The sequence below is a fragment of the Castor canadensis genome, chromosome 7, assembly GCF_047511655.1.
Source record: "Castor canadensis chromosome 7, mCasCan1.hap1v2, whole genome shotgun sequence".
Taxonomy (NCBI): Eukaryota; Metazoa; Chordata; class Mammalia; order Rodentia; family Castoridae; genus Castor; species Castor canadensis.
In genome coordinates, this window is record NC_133392.1 from 144,307,453 (window position 1) to 144,326,321 (window position 18,869).

Sequence of the window (18,869 nt, forward strand, 5' to 3'; positions counted from 1 at the left end):
GGAACCATGCCCTTCCCACCACGTACAGCCTCCTCTTTCCTGATGAAGGAGCCAATTCCATTCTTCACTGTGTGTCCAGGCCACAGGTGTACACACCCTATTTCCAGAAAGGAGGGGCTGTAAGCATTTGTCTGAGAAAAAGAGTAAGCTATAGTGGCCAGGCTCACTCAGCAATAGGCTAGCAGAACAGTACCATGGCCATCCTCAGGGTGAGAAGCCAGAGAGCAGAGAGCTCAGAGCAGAGTTCTTTTCTGCAGAGGTCCAATGGTGAGTCCACTCCTTCAGCAAATGGTTCTCAATCCTTGATGGCAATCAGGAGCAAAGCTTGAGTCTCTGCTCAGTAAAGATAACCCTCAGTAAGCCAGGAGAGAGGAAGGAGGAGACAAGAGCAAGAGCAGCCTCTCAGGTGGCTGAGAGATGCTAGCAGGCTTGGCAGGCAACCAAGGTGATAGAATCCATTAGCAGAAGGAAAATGGAGGCTGGACATGATTCTCTTGGCCTCTGTGCCACCTGACTATACCTTCTCCCCCAATCTGTTGAAAACACCTTGACCAGAGTCACTTTTCAGCTTTGCAGTAATAAACTGAAACTGACTAGTGCCGGCCTCATCTCCCCTGGTACCCCAGGGGAGATGAGCAACCTTAACTCAGACTTCAAGATGCCAAAGCCACTAAAGACACAGAATGGTTTGAGCAAGACAGAAAAAGCCAAGATGACTTGGTTATCTTACCAAGACAGGGCTGCTCTGGTGGCAGGGCTCTTGGGAGTTCCCTAACCACATCCCAGCCCAGGAGCCTGTCTTCAAACCCAGGCCAGGCCAGAAAGCTAGGCAGTGCCCCACATCCAGAAAAAGAGGGCAGGCCTCCTTCTCTAAAACACTGGTGTCCCAAAAGGCCTTTCAGTCTAGGTATTCCTCAGAGAGCTTTGCACTTGAGCCTTTGATCCCTGATATGTCATCTGATGACTCCTCAATGCAGTCCTGCACCATAACCCCAGTCAGTCCCAAACCCAGGTCTCCCCCATGATGTGTCCACATAGGTTTCCCAAGCGTCTCACTTTTATTACATCTAGAGTTAAACTCATCTCTCCTGCCCAGGATTTCTCACTGACCCTACACCTGGCGTCAGCACCTACCCCAGGAAGAAACCTTGGCTACTCCAAACCTCACCTCCGCCTCCTATATCCATACCTATGAACATCTACAATTCAGTACATGAGCTTCAACCCCATAAGCCTAACACCCCCGGCATTAAAAGTCATTCTTTTCCCCAAGTTCTTGGCTCACCCAACACATGGCACTTCCACGTGTTACCATTGTGTACACACCTGGTGCACACTACTTAGATGTTCTACTCATTGAGGGCAGAAGCCACACCTTTACATTCTCACAGCTAGGTCCCTGCCTGACACGCAGGAAGAACCAAGTCAGTCCTCTGGAAAAGGTGAACCAGAGCAAAATGGATAAGCAGCAGGGAGTTAATATTCCTCTTGCTACACATTAGTTCAACTATAGCATCCCATAAAGTCTGGTTCAGACCTGTTTGGCAACCAGATTTCCAACACAATCAGCTCTGCAAATTCCAGCAGCCATAGGAAGACAGTTTTCTAGAGCAACAGTGATGGGAAAACACAAACAGCAGCTAAAAGTAAGTGGACTGAGGATTGCATTGAGACAAAATGAGTGGGAGAAGAGACTGAGCCCAGAGGCCCCCTGTCCCTCTCCCATTTAAGGAATGGCACCCACCTGGGAAAACAGGCAGAGATGGACCCATGCAGAAATGCCTCAGCATCTAATTAAACATTTTAGACTCCACTGCACATGAGGAGGGACCTACATCCCCCACGGAACCCTGACAAATGAGTCGTTTCCAATCGATCTATCACTATAGCATCTGGGTACCACAGGAAGATGAAAATAAGACCAGCACATAAGTGAAAACCAATATACAAACAGTTGTCTCCCACATAGGCCTGCAGCAAACCACAGGCACAGCCATCTGCCAAGCTCCATGTTCGTCACTGTTTCCTGCAGCCAGTGGCCTCTGAGTAAGCACGATTTAATGCGAGATTTAACAGAGAGGAATTTCTTCTCTCAAGTCTGATTCTCCACTATCATCCTAGGCTGAATGTCCACCCCTTGAAGCTGAAATGAAATCAGTGTGGGACAAATAGGATATGTTTTATTTGTTGCATCAGTCAAAGACTTTGTTAAAATAAATAGTTGGAGCAGATTGAAGAAAGATTGCCAGTTGGCAAAGGTTGAGAATTCACAGGTTTCTTGAATAGACATAGAGCTCCGTAGGGGACCCTCCTGAAGCCCTGAGGAGAACGCTTATAGGAATCTGTAGCACATTCCTGCTTCCTGTAGCTTGCATCACAGGAGGCCTGGAGAGATTAGATTTGATCAACCCAGGTCAGTAATTCTCAGGTTAAGTCACATCAGCACCCGGTGTGGCAGAAACAGTAGACAATTGCAGAACATGGCTACACAGGGTAGTGCGCTGGTTCAGTTCTTTCACTTCTTCAGTATCTCCTTTCTCCTGGGTATCCATCAGTTACTCCATTTACGGAGAACAACCTGCCCTGCTGCCCCCAGAACCTCTGTAATCCCAAGGAGCAATGTGCAAAGGCTGCTCTGTTAGCTGGAAAGCAGCAGAGGCTGCCATGTGAAGGAGGGCAAGGGCCTGTTGGGGAATCACTTCTGGAGAAGCAAATATTTTCATTTCAGCTGTTTATGTCCTGCCTGCTTCCCCCGAAAAGATTTAGGTGGGACAGGCAAATATTTATACAGCTAAGCAATGTTTCCTTACCTCTTAGGCATCTGTTTGTAGTAGGAAGTAATGCGGGCACATGACAATATTACACTATAAAAGTCCTCCTCTTCACCTTTCCTTTGGGTCACTGAGTATAAGTAAGACTCCACAGGCAATCAGTGTTTTCAATATTTTTCTTAAAATTTTAATAAATCAATGACTTCTTTTGATCATGGGAAGAGCATATGCGCTTAACTCTGGAAAACTCAGTTTGAATCAAGTCTCTACCCCAGCTTTTCCCTTACTCAATTCTGGTGCAAGTTTTAAAGAGAAAAATTTCCAGCCTCACCCATAAGCGGGTAAAAGGGAAATACAGCCAGAAAGTAGATGTAGCCTAGGTTAAGACAAAACCAGATCAGGTTAGGAAAGCCTGGTTGCACCTTAGAACCACCTAGGAAGTATTTGAAGTCCCTTTGCTCAGGCTGTACCCAATTAAATCTGCATCTCTGATTTCACAGAAGGAAGTCAGGCAGTAGCATTTACTAAAATCCTCCAGGTGATTCCAGACTGGAGTAAAGGTTACAATCCCTGTTCTCTAGATTCACAAGACTGCTTCTTTTGAATGCTTACCAAGGCTACAACAATTTCCACACTATTCCATCACAAAGTGAAAACTTGTCCTCTAAATTATCCCTGTCACCATTCAGATGATGTCATCAAGACCACCATCCTCAAGGCCAGCAGAAGAGATCTGAATCCGTGGATCATAATGTAAAGTGGTCGGCCTGGAGCTGGTCACATCCCTCTCAGGGTCTCCATTCTGCCAGCTGTGAACCAGGATTATTGGTGGTCCATTACCCTAAATGCCACAGGCTAGTGGGTGGATCAGCTGATCTCTTAATGGGACACGGGTTCTGCTATGAACACCATGCACACGGAATTTCTGACCTGATCTGCACAAGGGGTAGGCATCATCCTAGCCTGCTTTCCTCTGAAGCAGACTCCCTGGGGATTCTTACAAGTCAAAAACCATTTTACTAACATATGAGTAAACTTCAAATTCCAAGGCTAGCAAACTGGAGTCCTGCTCTTCCCACTGGTACCAAACTGAAAAGCACTTTACTCAGAGCCCAGAGACTCTTGTGCTGTAACTTAATCCGGAGCTTAATCACAGGAAATGCACATTCATCTCCCTCAGTTCCATCTGAATTGATGCACTCTGGTACCTTTCTCAGCTACTCAAGGATCACCTCCTGGCATCGTGACAGGGAGGGTGCTACACAATACCACCTCTAGAGTGTGGCCTCTACCCCTTCCCTTACTACACACACGAGAAGGCAAGGCCTCTATCTGAAGCCATTAGGAGTTTCTGGACTGAGCTGCTGTTTTTCTGCCAAAATACGAACCTGAAAAGGGTTTCCATATACTATATAGATAGCAAAATTGATTATATTTTAGAGACTGCTTTTGAAGAGGTCAACTTCTGAAAGGAAGAAACTAAAACCTTCTTTTCTCATTGATTCCTATAATTAAAAACCAAGACAATTCCAGAGCTCCACATGGCATGTGACACACATGGAGATGGCTGCTGGAAGAGTTAGAGAGGAAGATTTGCTGGTTTACATCAAGAACACAAATGCAGGAAAACAAAACAGGTGCTGGAATGTCTTCAGGAACATCAGATTTACTTGACAAAGTTTAGGTTTAGCCTCTGAAAAGCTCATTCCAGGGAGAGGGATCTTAAATAAGAGACAGAACTTTTATTCACCATCAGACACATTCCCAGCCACATTCACTTTCCGGGGTGGGAGGAGATAGATGTCAGACCTCACAGCATTCCTATAGCCAGCTGCCCTCTGATCAGTAATCCAGCAATTTACCTTCTATGAACAGTTTTTTTTTTTTTTTTTTTTTTTTTTGTCGTTGTTGTTTGTAATGTGGGGATTTACAAACCAAAATTTAAAAGGCAGTCATTAGACTAAGGTAAAGAACCCAGAGAAAGTATTTGATAGTTTGGAAAATCCTCAGTAAAGACATGGTAATGCAGGCTGGAACACAAACACTTCTTCTAACATCTAAAGCAGATGAGCAACAATGCAGAAGTGATTTAAGATGTTATCAACCAGAAATTAGGAACTCTTTTGAGAACTGCTGTGTCCATTCAAGTAATAATTTCAACACAAAATTATGTTTCACTCATCCAATGCCAATTTCAAAAAAAAAAAAAATAAGTAAGAATCTTTAAATACATAAACTATGCAAAGATCCATACATCAGGCATTTGATTCAGGAGTCTTTAGAGATCTATTCAAAGTCTGCTAATTTGTACTTTCCATAATGGCAACAAGTTGGATTAAATGGTTTCCTAGCCAACTATAAGTTAGAAAATAACAAAACAGGAAGAGTACAGACTAAAGCAGCCAAAGATAGGTATCCTGACAGCTTTAAGAAATGACAGCTGACAGCCTACCAAAAAATTAAATAAATAAATAAAAGGAGAGAAAAACTGTTTCAAAGCAGCTGAATATAGAACCTCAAAAAAGTAGCATCCACAGTGTTTGACTTAGAATTAAAAAATGACTAGCCTCCTGAAGAATGCATGGGTCACGTGGGACAATGTGACCCATAACCATAAGTTAAAACAATCAACAGAAACAGATCCACTGATGACAAAGATGTTAGAAATAGCAAACAAAGACTTTTTTTTTAAAAAAAAAAGCTACTATAAGTATGTCTTAGAATTGAAAGGAAAATGTATAAACAAATAATGAACACATTAAAAATAGAAATTCTAGGCTGACAGAGTGGCTCAAGCAGTAGAGCTCTTGACTAGCAAGCATGAAGCCCTGAGTTCAAACCCCAGTACCACCAAAAAAAAAAAAAAGAAGAAATTCTAGAAGTAGAAATTGCCCACAATAAAAATTTCACTGAGTTGGTTTGACAACAGATCTTACACTATAGAAAAAAAAAGTTCAATGAACATGAAGACAGATTTACATAAGTGACCTACACTGAAGCACAGAGAGAAATGCTAAAAAAAAAAAAAAAGTGAACAGAGACTCTGTGACCTCTTGGACAATATCAAGCAATCTAACTTGTATGTAACTAGAGGTCTAAATAAAAAGAAGATAAATTGTATAGGAAAACATACTTCAAAAACCATGGGCCAAACTTTTTCCAAACTGACGGAAAAATATCAACCCACAGACAAAGTAAGTTCAGAAGACACCAAGAAAGATAAAGAGAACCACACCAAAGCACAGCATAGTCAAGTTGCTGAGAACCAAGGACAAAAAATCTTTTATTTTTGGCAGTACTAGGGTTTGAACTCAGGATCCTTGCTAGGCAGGCGCTCTACCACTTGAGCCACTCCACCAGCCCACACAGAAAACTTAATCCCAAAGGCAGGGGAAAGACATCACATGCAAGAGAGTGTCCTCTAACTTCTCATCAAAAGCAATGCAGGCTACAAGACAATGGAATGTCATCTTCGGTGTAAAGAAAGAAAAAGTCAACCTAAAAGCCTAGATGCAGCAAAAATACCTTTTAAAATGAAGACAAAATAGAAACACTTTCAGATAAACAACAGCATCAAGAATCTGTCACCAGCACACCTACACTACAAGAAATGTTAAAAGAATTTTCTCAGGTTGAATGGAAACAATGCCAGACAGAAATCCACATATATAAGGAAAAAGTGAAGGATACTAGGAATGGCAAGAATGTGGTGAAAAGTCTCTCATTCATGAATTTTTTTAAGACAACTGGCTGTTTAAAAATAAAGCAAAGACAACACAAATATATTATGGGGTTTATAATACACATAGAATCTAAATATATAACAGAATGAAGACTGAGTAAATAGAAATATATTGTTATAAGGGCTTTTATATTATGCATGAAATGATACATTATTTCAAAGCAGATTGTGATACAGATAAAAGCTCTAGCAATTAAAACAGTCACTTTAAAAATGTGCATATAATAGAAATCTAAATACTTGATTAATCCAAAAGAAGGCTCGAGCAGTAAGAAAAGAAACAGGATATACAGGACTAATTAAAAATAGTTACATCATAGATTTGAACTATGTAATATTCAACTATGTAAATATTACATTAAATGTAAATGGAATAAATGCTACTTAAAATGCAGAAACTGTCAGGCTGAATTTAACAAACATGTTCCAATTATATGCTCTTTACAAGAGATACGCTTTAAATACAAAGGTATAGATGTATTAAAAGTTAAGGAACCAGGTATAACAAAGCATGCCTGTAATACCAGCTTTAAGGTATTTATAGGTAAGAAGATCAGGGTCTGAGGCAGGAGACCCTATCTGAAAAACAGGGGGGTGTGGCTCAAGTGTACAGTGCTTGTCTAGCCAGTATGCAAGGCCCTGAGTTCAAAAACCCCAGTACTGTCAAAAAAATTAAAAGGATGAATCAACCAAGCATGGTGATGTACATCTGTAATCCCACCTACTGAGAGGTAGAGATAGGAGGATTATGGTTCTAGGCCAGCCCAGCAAAAAAGTTAGTAAAACCCTATCTAAAAAAAGCAAGCCAGGTGCGGTGGTACACGTCTGTTATGCCAGCTACTTCAGAAGGCAGAAGGATGAAGATCAAGATATAAGGCTGGCCCAGGAAAAAGTGTGAGATGCTATCTGAAAATAAGCACAAGGCCCTGAGTTCAAACCCCAGTACCACAAAAAAAAAAAAAAAAAGACTGAAAGGATGGAAAAATGTATACCATACAAACATCATATGAAACCTGAAGACCCTATAACCCTGTATTAATGAGATAAAATATACTTCAAAGAATATTATCATAAATGAAGACATACAGCTATAATATTAAAAGAATCAAGAAGATACAATATTAAAAGTTTATATATCATAACTAAAACCAGACAGGCACTCTTCCACTTGAGCTACTCTGGCAGCCTGATACCATATAAATGTTGAAGAAAACTGAGACTCTAGGAACAATTTTATTCGAGTTACTTCTACCACTTGGATGAAATAGGTAAATTCCTTGAAAAATAAATTGACAAACCTGGCACAAACTAAAGAAATTCTGAATAGCCCCCCATAACTGTATTTAACTAATAATCTAAAACTCCCCCAATCCAGACCTCCTATCAGCTTTACTGGTGGATTCCAGCAAACATTTAAGAAAGAAACAATATTAGCAACCCATAAACTCAGAAAACAGAGAAAAGAGAATGCTTTTCTTATGAGGTCAATACAAAGTTGACACCAAACACCAGAGAAAGGCTTTACCAGAAAACCTTGGACCAATATCCTTCACAAACACACCTGCAAAAATTCCCAACAAGGTAACAGAAAACCCAATACAAGTTTGGTTTAACATTCTTTTCAAATCAGTATGATTCACCATATTCACAGAATTAAAGAGGAAAACAGCATCACCATCTCCACAGAGGCAGAGAAAGCATTTGATGACATTCAATCTCATTCCTGACTCTTAAAAAAATATATTCTTAGCAAAGTAGGAATAGAATGGAATTTCTTCAACCTTCAATTAAAGGCATTTATCAAAAACCTAGATCTAGCTGGGCCCCACTGGCTCATGCATGTAATCCTAGCTACTTGGAAGGCTGAGATCAGAGGATCATGGTTCAGGACCAACTTGAGCAAAACAATTCAAGAGACTCCATCTCAACCAACTGCTGGGAGTGGTGCTGTACGCCTGTCATCCCAAGCTACCAAAGGAAGCATAAATAGGAGGACTGCGTCAGGCCAGCCATGGCAAAAAGCAAGACTGTATCTCCAAGATAACCAGAGTAGAGGCATGGCTCAAACTGTAAAGTGCCTTCCCAGCAAATGTGAAGCTCTGACTTCAAAATCCCAGCACTGCATCTGCCCTACCCCCTTGAAAAACCCTAAATTTAATATCATAGTGATGAGACAATATTTTTCCCTGAAAAGGAAAAACAAGCAGAGATATCAGTTCTCATCCCTTCTATCTAGCATGGAACTGGAGTCATAAGCCAGTGAAGAGAAACAAAAGGCCTACAAATTGGAAAGGAAGAAGTAAAACCATCTTAGCTCAAAAACAACATGATTGTATATATACACAAAAGTATACAATCTCTTTCTTAAGAAATCTGCCCCCCAAAATTCAATGAATTCAATGAGATCACATGGTACAAACTTAATATATGCTTTTAAAAAAAATCTTTCTATTTCCTTTCTATGTAGTAGCAATAAGCAACCAGAAAATAAACATTTAAAGAACACCACTTATAACAGCATAAAAAAATGTAAAACAGATTTACAAATAGACATAGTGAAAGATGTTCAAGCCCTCTACATTGACAGCTACAGAACATTTTTAGAGAAATTAAATAAAATCTAAGTAAATGGAGAGAGACTGAATCTTTCATGAATTGATAGACTCAATATTATTGTAGATTTGGTTTGGTTTTGCTGTTGGGGGTCCAACCTAGTAATGGAGGGCAGGGGTAGAAACTAGGGCCTCCTAGGGAAATGTGCTACCACTGAGCCACACCTCCAGCCTAAATTTTGTTAAGATAATGGTTCTCTCCTGTTTGATTGATGGACTCAAGACAAATCCAATCAATCCCAGCAGGTTTTTTCACTGAAACGGACAAGCTTGTTCTCAAGTGTATACAGAAATGCAAAGAGCCTGTAATAGCCAAAACAAGTTTGAAAAAGAAGTTCAAAGATGAAGGATCACATTGGCTGTTTTTAGACATACTATAAAGCCACAGAGCAAGACAGTACGGACTGACAGGAAGACAAAGCAGTCGAATGGAAGAATACAGAAACAGAACCTCATGTGTATGGGGTCAATTCCTGTGACAAAGGCATCAAAGAAATTCAATGAGGAAAGATTATTTTCAACAAATAGTGCTAAACAGGTAGACATTGGAATGGAATATAATCAGTCTTAACTCTATGTAATACCATCTACAAAAATTAATTTTAAGTGAATGAGAGACCTAACTGTAAAAACTGAAAAGTTCAAGCCTCTGAAATGCAGAGTTTTTGTTTATTGTTGCTCTATTTTTAAAGTAGATATAAAAAGCACTAGCCATAAGAGAAAACAGTCATACATTGGACTTCATTAACTTTTAAAACTCCTGCTTTTTAAATAACACCATTAAGAAAACATAAAAAACAGGGCTAGAGGCATAGTTTAAGTGTAGAGTGCCTGACTACTAAGCACAAGGCCCTGAGTTGAAATCCTAGTACCACCACCATCAAAAATAAATAAATAAATAAAAACCCAAACCATAGATTGGGAGCAAATACATACAGCTAACAAAAGACTTGTATTTCAGAATACATAAAGAATTCCTACAAAATTCAGTAAGATGATACATAGCCTAATTTTTAATTAAAGGAGCAAAAACAGACACAAGAAAAATATAGAAATGGCAAATAAACACATACAACATCAATATTTAACAGAGAAACACATTTAAACTATAATAAAATATCACCACACACCATGAAGAATAAGCCTAAAAAGGTGAATAACGAATGTTGACAGGGATATGGAAGTAGAGCTGGGCACAGTGGCTCACACCTCTAATCCCAGCTACTTGGGAAGTGAAGATCAAGAGGATCACTGTCAAGGCCAGTCCAGGCAAAATGTCAGTGAGACCTCCATCTCAACAAATAAGCCAGGCATAGTGGCACACATCTATGATCCTAGCTGCACAAGGGGCCCCTGGTAGGACTGAGGTCAGAAACCAGCTAGGCAAGTCAGCACAAGACCCTATCTGAAAAAACAAACCAAAAGGAGCAGTGTGGCTCAAGTGACAGAGCGCCTGCCTAGCAAGTACGAGGCCCCAAGCTCAAATCTCCAGCAATGCACACACAAAAAATTAGCATAATTGTTCATCTCTCAAGGAAGGCACTAATCAAAACGCCAAAGTTTCCTCTGTAAAAGTTCCCACAAATGGCACTGAACTTAAACAGATGGACAACTGCTCTGGCTTTTGCCTTTAAAGAAGACTCAAGAGTTCCTGTATGAACAGGAGCTGTTCGCAGGGCATAAAGCACCTGCAACTCTTTTGTTCTCTTGGTGGGTGGGGCCACCAGGCAGGTCTGACTTTCAGTAACCGACTACCACATGGACTGTGCATGAAGACAACCAAAGCTGTGCATGTGAGCTGGGGACCAGCCTGAGGGGAGGGGAGCAAAGGAGAAGGAGGGAGGCAGGAGGCAGCGTCCTCCAGCCATGAGAATTCTCCGAAGTCTCCACGTTGGGATTTTACCTTCACAGGCCATGGAAATACCTAGTTAGCACATCTTCCCTTCACTTATGCAAGCACCTCGCATGAAGGCCTTGGCCAGAGGGTTGTAGGAAATCAGAAACTGCAGCTTAGTGTTTGGATGAACCTGGTCTTTTTGGACTAGAGGTGCACAGCACTAGAACAATAATCATCCTTGGTACATGACACTTTTCCCTGTTCTATGTGTGGTGCCAGTTTTTAAGTAATAAATACCCATTTCACTGGAGGCAACTACTCTTCTGAGTCCCACGTCCAACATTTTTTGCTGATTTGGCCAACAGCAGCACAGACAAAAAGTTTCCTACAGCTCCTCCCTACCACCACACGCTTCAGGTGCAAACAGTGTCTTCTCTAAACCAGAGTCATTACTCACAAGGCTGGGTGCCCACCTAGAATTCCAAGAAGCTTCCCTGCACAGGGCTTTAAAAGCTGCGAGCTTGATACGTTTTTTTCAATAAGAGAAAAGATGTAAGCCCCTTTGAGCAAAGTATGCCTAATATATATCACAATATTTATTTTTGGTGGAGAAATGGATCTGTCTTCCGGGAAAGCTAGAGAAAAGGCATTTTGTGAGCTTGGATGTAAATCAGTCACTGAAAACCACCAGGGAATCTACATTCTTACCCCTGTACTAACCATACTGTGAAATAAGCAGCTGACTTTCAAAAGTCATCATTTCATTTCCTGCTCTAACACTAACGACAGAGTTAAGGATGTGAGGCCTGAGAAGCGATTGCTCCTGGAATGCCCAATCCCCAAAATGATGGTGCAACTCAAAATGAAAGTAGAGCCACCTGACCTGCAGCTGAGTTGTCCAGCTGGCGGGGACACATTCTGAGTGTCCCTCTAACCGCAGCTCTCAGTTCTACAGAAGAAGGAGGTGTGTAACTAGGCTTAGGACAGAAGGGTCTCCCAAGGGACTGTCCAGTCATTTTAGCCATCTACTTAAATGGACCTTACGGCCCAGCAGGAGGGAAACTGAAGAAACTGAGGACAGAGGTAGGGAAAGGATCTTCAATGAATTTGCAGCTCAGAGCTCTTCTAGGGGAAGCTACTTAAATCTGAGCTGTTCCTAATATTAATTATCCTGAACATCTCACAGACTCGAATTCACATGCTACAAAGAACACAGCACTTTTTAATTTTCCTACCTGATCCTGGCATCAGTGCTGATAAATCAGATCTACAGAGAAACCACACATGATTAACAAACCAGCCCATTAATGGGGAGCAAGGATCATTTGCCAAGATGAGTTACTCAGACACCATCACATAGGACAACCAGCAATATCCTGGAAGCTCAATGCAACAGGCAAAGAGAGCCATGCTGAGGCAACTCGAGGCACCCTGTGCCCAGGCAGCTAAGATTTTACTTACAGGTATCACCTCCCCACGTCCCTCAAGTCTGCCTTGTACTCAGAAAATTACTGCAACTGCTAAAGGACCTCTTGGGCTGCTAAGCCCCTATCCTGGCTGTGGCTTCTCCCCTGGGCCTCCCCAGAACCCCAGGTTTCCTCATGGAGAAGTCCCAGCCCTGGCCATCAGCAATCTTAGGCCATCAGCAATCTTAACTTTTACTTTATAGATCTTTAATGAAGTCAGTCATTCTAATATCTGGGCTCCAACTAGAGGTCAGGCCGTAGTCTAGGTATTAGAGCAGATCTACAAGTAAAACAGTGAACAGGCAGGAAAGGAGAATGCCAGACTCTTGATTTTACCAGGAAAACAGAGCCCCAGTGATAAAAAGGAATTTCTCTCCAAGTTCAGAGTTAATGATCTTGAGCCCAGGCTGGATTCTTAGCTAGTGAATAGGGTTATATGGTGAAATTCAACCCACATTCTTCTTGCCAACCCAGCACTCCAAAGTGGTGCTAACCAGAGGAAGTGGCTCTTGCTATAGTTTGTCTGAAAGCACCAAATGGGCAAGGGACACCCCAATTCCAGTACCCTGTACTCATTGCACCAGACTGCCCAATTCCCATTAACAAAAGCTCTCTTTACTGGGAAAACTGGCATTCCCCAGATCAGCAATTGACCATCATTAGATGGCCCCAGGACAGTGTGAATTCTTTTACCAGAACTCTAACAAGTTATACATGCCCAACTCTTGTTATATGTGAGAAAAGTCTGAACCTGAAGCTGTAAGAAATCCACCCATGAGTAATGACCCCTATTGGAAATATCGGGGTGCTGCCACGATCACAAATTGGACACATGTTTGAAAGTTGATGAACAAGGCAAAATTTACCTCTGCAGGAGGGGTGTATGTCTCTGACCTAAGTCAGGCAAGCCAGCACACACACAACGGGGCAGGGAACTGCCTCCATTTTATCCCTTACGCAGCACTGTCCCTTTTCTCTAAGGAGGGAGCTCAGATTCACCATCTTCCCAACTGACTAAGGTTGAGGTTTAGGGGAGGACATAGGGGAAGAACAGACATGATTGGAGAGCATGGACAGAAACTTAATTTGGTTGGTGTCCTCAAAGACAAAAAGATGACCCTAAGGCAAGAATTCTAGGATTCTGGGAAACTGAGGCCTGAAATGACTGTCTGACCTGAAATGGCAGCACCAAGTATATAATTAGCCCATGGGCCAAGGGGACCTTGGAGCAGAGATTCCTTTAGACAATGAATGATTATCCTAAAACTAGCTGTTTGAGTTTTAGAACATTGGATGACAAAAAATTCTGTTTAAAGGCAGAAACTTTACAGCCAGGCAACGTGCCACTGAGCACAAAGACAACTGGGGAAATTAGCTAATAGCCACAATGACAGACATAGTCCATAGTATGATATTGGGGGGTGGGGAAAGGGGACCACACCCACGACCCTGAGATTAAAGCCTCATGCTCTACCAACTGAGCTAGCTCTTTGACAGAAAAGACCCTTGTTGATTCTCACACCCCCACTTCCCTGTATGACCCTGGGATCTAAAAGGGAAGGCTGCTAACAAGCCTCCACCCCTTTGCATTTCAGTGAACACCTTTACTCTTCATGATTCCAACCCCATCTCCACAGTTCAATATGGATGCTAGGAATAATGAAGCTCCCAAACATTTGAATATCTACTCATGGGTAGGAGCGAAGGACACAACAGTGGGCACCACTACCATCAACACTACCACACACTATTTTCCTTGACTTCTTGGGACTAAGATGTACTAAGAACCTGCTAAGGAGACCCTGGCCAGGCTGCTAGACCACAGAGGTGCCGGAACTGGAACGCAGAGAATCCATGACCAGTTTATTCACCTTTCTCTTATCCCATCCTAGAGAAAGGTTCAGAAAGGAGAGGAAGTGATTTGCCCAAAGTTGGACAGTTGACAGCTGATCTAAGACTCCAACCCATGTTGTCTGGGCGTCCCGTCCTCTCTCTACCACATTGCGTTCTCCAAGGTTCCAAAACTGGGGAGTGAGGAAATAGTTTGTTCTAGTGACAAAGTGTTTCCTGGTGTTCCCAGAACCTGCAGCTTCAACCCATCTTATTGTCATAGACCTCCTGCCCATGTTCATCTCTCAAACTAGAATGTTCATAAATATACTTTATTGGTCTCAAGCCTGAGTGTCCAGTTTCCATTCACTCTCATTTATCACCCTCTCTAGCTCTGCCCCAGTGTTTACTTTCACTTTAAAAACCTCATCTTGTAAGAACAGGGTCCTTTTTATCTGATGCTAGCCCCCCGCCTCACCGCCTTGGGTCTAATCAATCCATGTCTGGGAATAAACAAACCAGAGATATATGTCACAGTCCCTTTTGTGAAAACAGACACCTTTAAAATTATGCACCCCTAGGCGTAACAGAGAAATGTAAACAAGAAGGAAATAAAGACACCCCCCGCAATAATCCTAGATTAGATGAGATAGCAAGGATGGTAACTCCATGTTAATATCTAATCCAAAAATTCTGCCCACATTTTTCAGGTTGTATGGGGGAGAGGTCACACTCAAGAAGCCTGAAGAAACCACAGGTTTTCAAAACATAATGGTGTGCATAAACCAGCCCTCCACTCTGAGTAGCTTACATCTTCGAGATAGTAAGACAGAGCCGCTGAATACCAATTGCAGGTAAATGCAAGCACGCCTCCAGCTACTAACAGGGGTGCAAGGAGACACCACGCTGACAGATCCAGAGAACTAGCAACCAACGCAGACCTCCTCCCACTGTATTACTTTACACCCACCTGCAAAGCATAGAGTCCTCACACCTCCTACCACCCCAGCCACCACAGCAGTCATCGCCCCCAGTCTCTGCTGGCACAGGAGGTTGCTTTACATGGAGGCGGAGAACCAAGTTCCCCACTAGCCAGCCCACCCCTCCAACATGGCTCCCAACCCGAGACTTTCGGATGTGGATCACATGGACCTCTTCCAAGGAAGACACTAGTTAATTCTTGATCCTTTTGGGGGATCCTTTGGAAAATCTGATGGCTGCTCTGGTCATACCATGAAAATCAGCACACATGCAATTTATGTATAATTTCACTAGAAGTTACTTGCCTTTTTAGGGCGTCCAGAAGGGCAGTTAGTGCACGCAGAGGCAGCTTTGAGAAAGGGAGCTGCAGATGGTCCAGGTGACTGAATAAGAGCCCCTTAACAGAAAGAGGAAAAGCGATGACCCTTGCTTAACTGCTGCAAGTGCCTTCAATTAACCTTTGAGATTTCAACAAGAACTTGGGAACTGAAAGCCACAGACATGCACTCACTCACGTGTGCACATGTTCACATGTGCACGCCCACACACAGGCACAAGGACTCAGCTTCTATATGGCTTCCTATCTTGACTTCACAAAACGTCCTGTGAATGCTAGTTAAAACCATCTCAAACAGGGCTCTGCCTAGCACAGCTGGGTCAGAGCAGAGATAAATGGGGCAAGGTAGGCTCTGGGGAGAAGGACAGCTCCCATAGGGGAAGGGGACATCAGAGCTCTCCACCAGCTTTGAGTAGGTCTGGCAGGGCATGTCCTGACCCTTGCTGCCTGTTTTCCCTAGAAATCAAAATCAGAGAGGCCTGCTGACTCCCTTGCAGCAAACCAAGAAGTGGAGACTAAAGCAGCTCTTTCTCTCTGGGTCTCCGGGGACGGGAGATTATCCTCTTCTTTCTAGGGAGAAGACCCTGGCCCAAGGCTTGCCCACAGCCCCCTCGTGGCCTGGGGGTGTCACTGCAGCCCCCTCTGCATTGCTGGGCATACACCTCCCGCAGGCCACTCTAACAGGGATGGAGCAGGCTCTTTAGGCACCAGGGTGACTTGGCAACCATCTTCAAACCTTGGTGAGGCTGTTTGTTTTTGATTTCTTATATTAAGACTCAAACTCCTAAATCCCTCCCTGGTACAATCCCTACAGGGAAGCAGTCCAAGACCTGCTTCATTAAGCCAGTAACCCCGGGTCATTACTACAGCCTTATTGATCATTCCTTTCTGCATCACATGCAATTATGTACAACTGTTCCAAAGCTCAATAGAAACAGTAAGCAGAACTACACAAGGTCTCTGGTTTGTAGGGGGATGACTAGATTGAAAAATATTAGCAAGACACCAAACAAATACCTCTCAAATCCTGGTTTTCCAGGTCCTACAGGGGTTGGTGGTGTGGGGGTTGGGGGGAGTCAAGACTTAAAGACACACAGGCAGAAACAGTTTCCAGAGGCTCCTGTGTCTACAACTGCAAACGGAGGGTGCCCACTAAAGAACCTGAACTCTACTTTCACTAGCAGCTCTAATGAGGGACAGGAGTGAAGCCTGAGCTAGAGACTCAACCTCTGGAGGCTGGGAACAGTTGGTCCTGAGTTCCAGCTACTATCGGTCAATGAACTGAACGTCTGGTGAGAAAGTGTACAGAGGGAGAGAAGATGGAAAGTTTGGGGAGCGGGAAGAGGCGCAGGGTCCCTGAAGGGCCTAGAAGGCTGGGGCAGGAGGGACTGGGGTCAGGAGAAATGCATAGGAACATGAGGTCTTTCCTTGGGGGGCGGGGGGGGGCGGTGCTTACCTCCTTGATTTTCTCCCGCTGGGCTCGAACTCGGCTCTGGGGCTGCTTACTCTCATTAACCCTCATCCCCAGGACCGGGTGGCGGAGGCGGCTCCGGAACGCGTTGAAGTCGAAGCTGAACGGGACGCTCTCCTCCCTCGGCCTGGGGACCGCGATGCTGTTGCCCCGGGCCGCGGTGGCTTCCTCCCGGGGTCCGGTGGGACGAGTGCGCCTCAGCCACTCCTTCCTGCGGCGGGCACCAGCCAGGCTGCCGGGGTCGTCCTCGCCTGGGGCCGGCGCGGCGGGGGCCGGGTTGGGAGGCGGCTCCTGCTCCCGGGCCGGGTGGTGACCGGGGACTTCGGCCACCACCTCCAGGCCGGGCTGCTGGGTCCGGAACAGACGCTTGAGGCGAAAGGAGTGCGGCAGCAGGAATAGGGCCCCGAAGCACAGGGTGATGAGGCCCGAGAGGAAGAGAAGGAAAAGGAACTTCTGCGGCAGCCGCAGCCCCCACGGCGAGGCCGGGACGAAGCCCGGCGCTTTCCTCAAGAGCATCGTGGCCTGGCACAGGCCTGGGGACCGTCAGCTCCGTCCGGGACCCTGGAGGCTCTCTGGCTCCCCGCACGTGTCCGCAGGGGGCTCGGCAAGGCGTGCTGCTAGGGCGCCGCCTGGGGTGGGGTCCGTGGGCAGGGCTGCCAACACGGAGTCTCGCCGCTCCGCTCCCGGGACTGTCCCGGAAGTTCAGGGAGTTTGGAGCGAGTCCTCCCGAGCTAAAGCAGGGGCGCCGCGGCCTCGGCGGGGCCCGGGCGAGCCGGGCGGCACGGCTCAGGGCCCGGGCCCGCAGCAGCCGGCCGCGCGCCGCAGCCTCCCCTCCGGCCGCCGCGCGGCCCCTCCCCGCAGCGGCCGGGTCCGCGGGGCCCGCGCCTTCCCGCGCTGCGGCCGTCACATGCCGTCCGCGGCGCCCAGGCTATCGGTGCGGAGGGGCGCCCGCAGGCCCCGGCCTCCCTCCCGCGCTTGCAGGCGCCCAAAGTTTCAGCCTCAGAAGCAGTTGCCAGAGGGGGCCACCTCCAGGGGTGAGGCGGTGGCGGGGCTGGCGTGAGAACGCGCACACCCGGCTGGGTCACGACAGCGTCCTGGCTCGGCTATCGGGACACGTCCACAACTTTGCTGCGGCGCGGAGTGGGCGCCGGGGCGCGGGGAGAGGCCGGGGAGCGGGAGCAAGCACTTCCGCGCCTTTGGAGCCAAAGGGCTTCGCAAGCTACCCCAAAACGAAGAGATGCTCGAGCCCTGGTCCGGAGCCCGGCGCCGTCCACTACCAGCCACGGCTGGGCGGCTGCAGCTGTGCCCAAGAGCGCGGGCTCCCGCCTCGCCAACTCGGTAGGGCTCGGGGCTCCCGCTGGGATCACCTGTTCTCGACCGCCGCCGGCTCGGCGGGGCGAGCAGTCCCGGCTGCGCCTCCCCCGCTGCAGCTGGCGCCCTCGTAGCGGCGCTCCAGACGGGCTGCCGCAGGCTGAGTCGCCGCGGCCGCCGATGCCGAGCCTGCGCCCCACACGCGCGCACAACCTCCCGGACGCCTCCGCCGCTGCCGCCGCTGCCGCCGCTCGCTCAGGCTTTCACTGCGACAGCGCCCGCGGCCCCGCCTCCCGCCGGGCCACGCCCTCAGGCCACGCCCACCTGCGCGCGCCCTGTGGTCCGGCCCCTCCAGCAGCAGCCGCGGCGCTGCAGCCAGGCCAATGGCCTCGCGTCTGGAGGCAAGGGGTGCAGGGCCTGAGCGAGGGTGGGGAGGGGAGCCAGGCTCCAAGCCACGCCCCCTCAAGGGCCTGCGCCGTGCACACTACCCCCCTTCCCCATCCCACCAGCA

At 45.9% G+C, this 18,869-nt stretch overlaps 1 protein-coding gene across 4 annotated transcripts in view; it reads right to left on the reverse strand.

Annotated features, from left to right (window-relative positions):
* Man1c1 (mannosidase alpha class 1C member 1) overlaps positions 1 to 17,832 on the reverse strand; it is a 133,050-nt gene extending 115,218 nt beyond the window's left edge. The window contains exon 1 of one of the 4 annotated variants that reach the window (XM_074080954.1): positions 17,033 to 17,832. In XM_074080954.1, coding sequence (XP_073937055.1) covers positions 17,033 to 17,563 — 531 coding nt within the window. In that variant the 5' untranslated portion in view covers positions 17,564 to 17,832. Of the gene's footprint in view, positions 1 to 15,544; positions 16,383 to 17,032 lie in introns of those variants that run through there. The other 3 variants (XM_074080955.1, XM_074080956.1, XM_020158687.2) reach the window with 3 other exon arrangements.
* Positions 17,833 to 18,869: the final 1,037 nt, after the last annotated feature.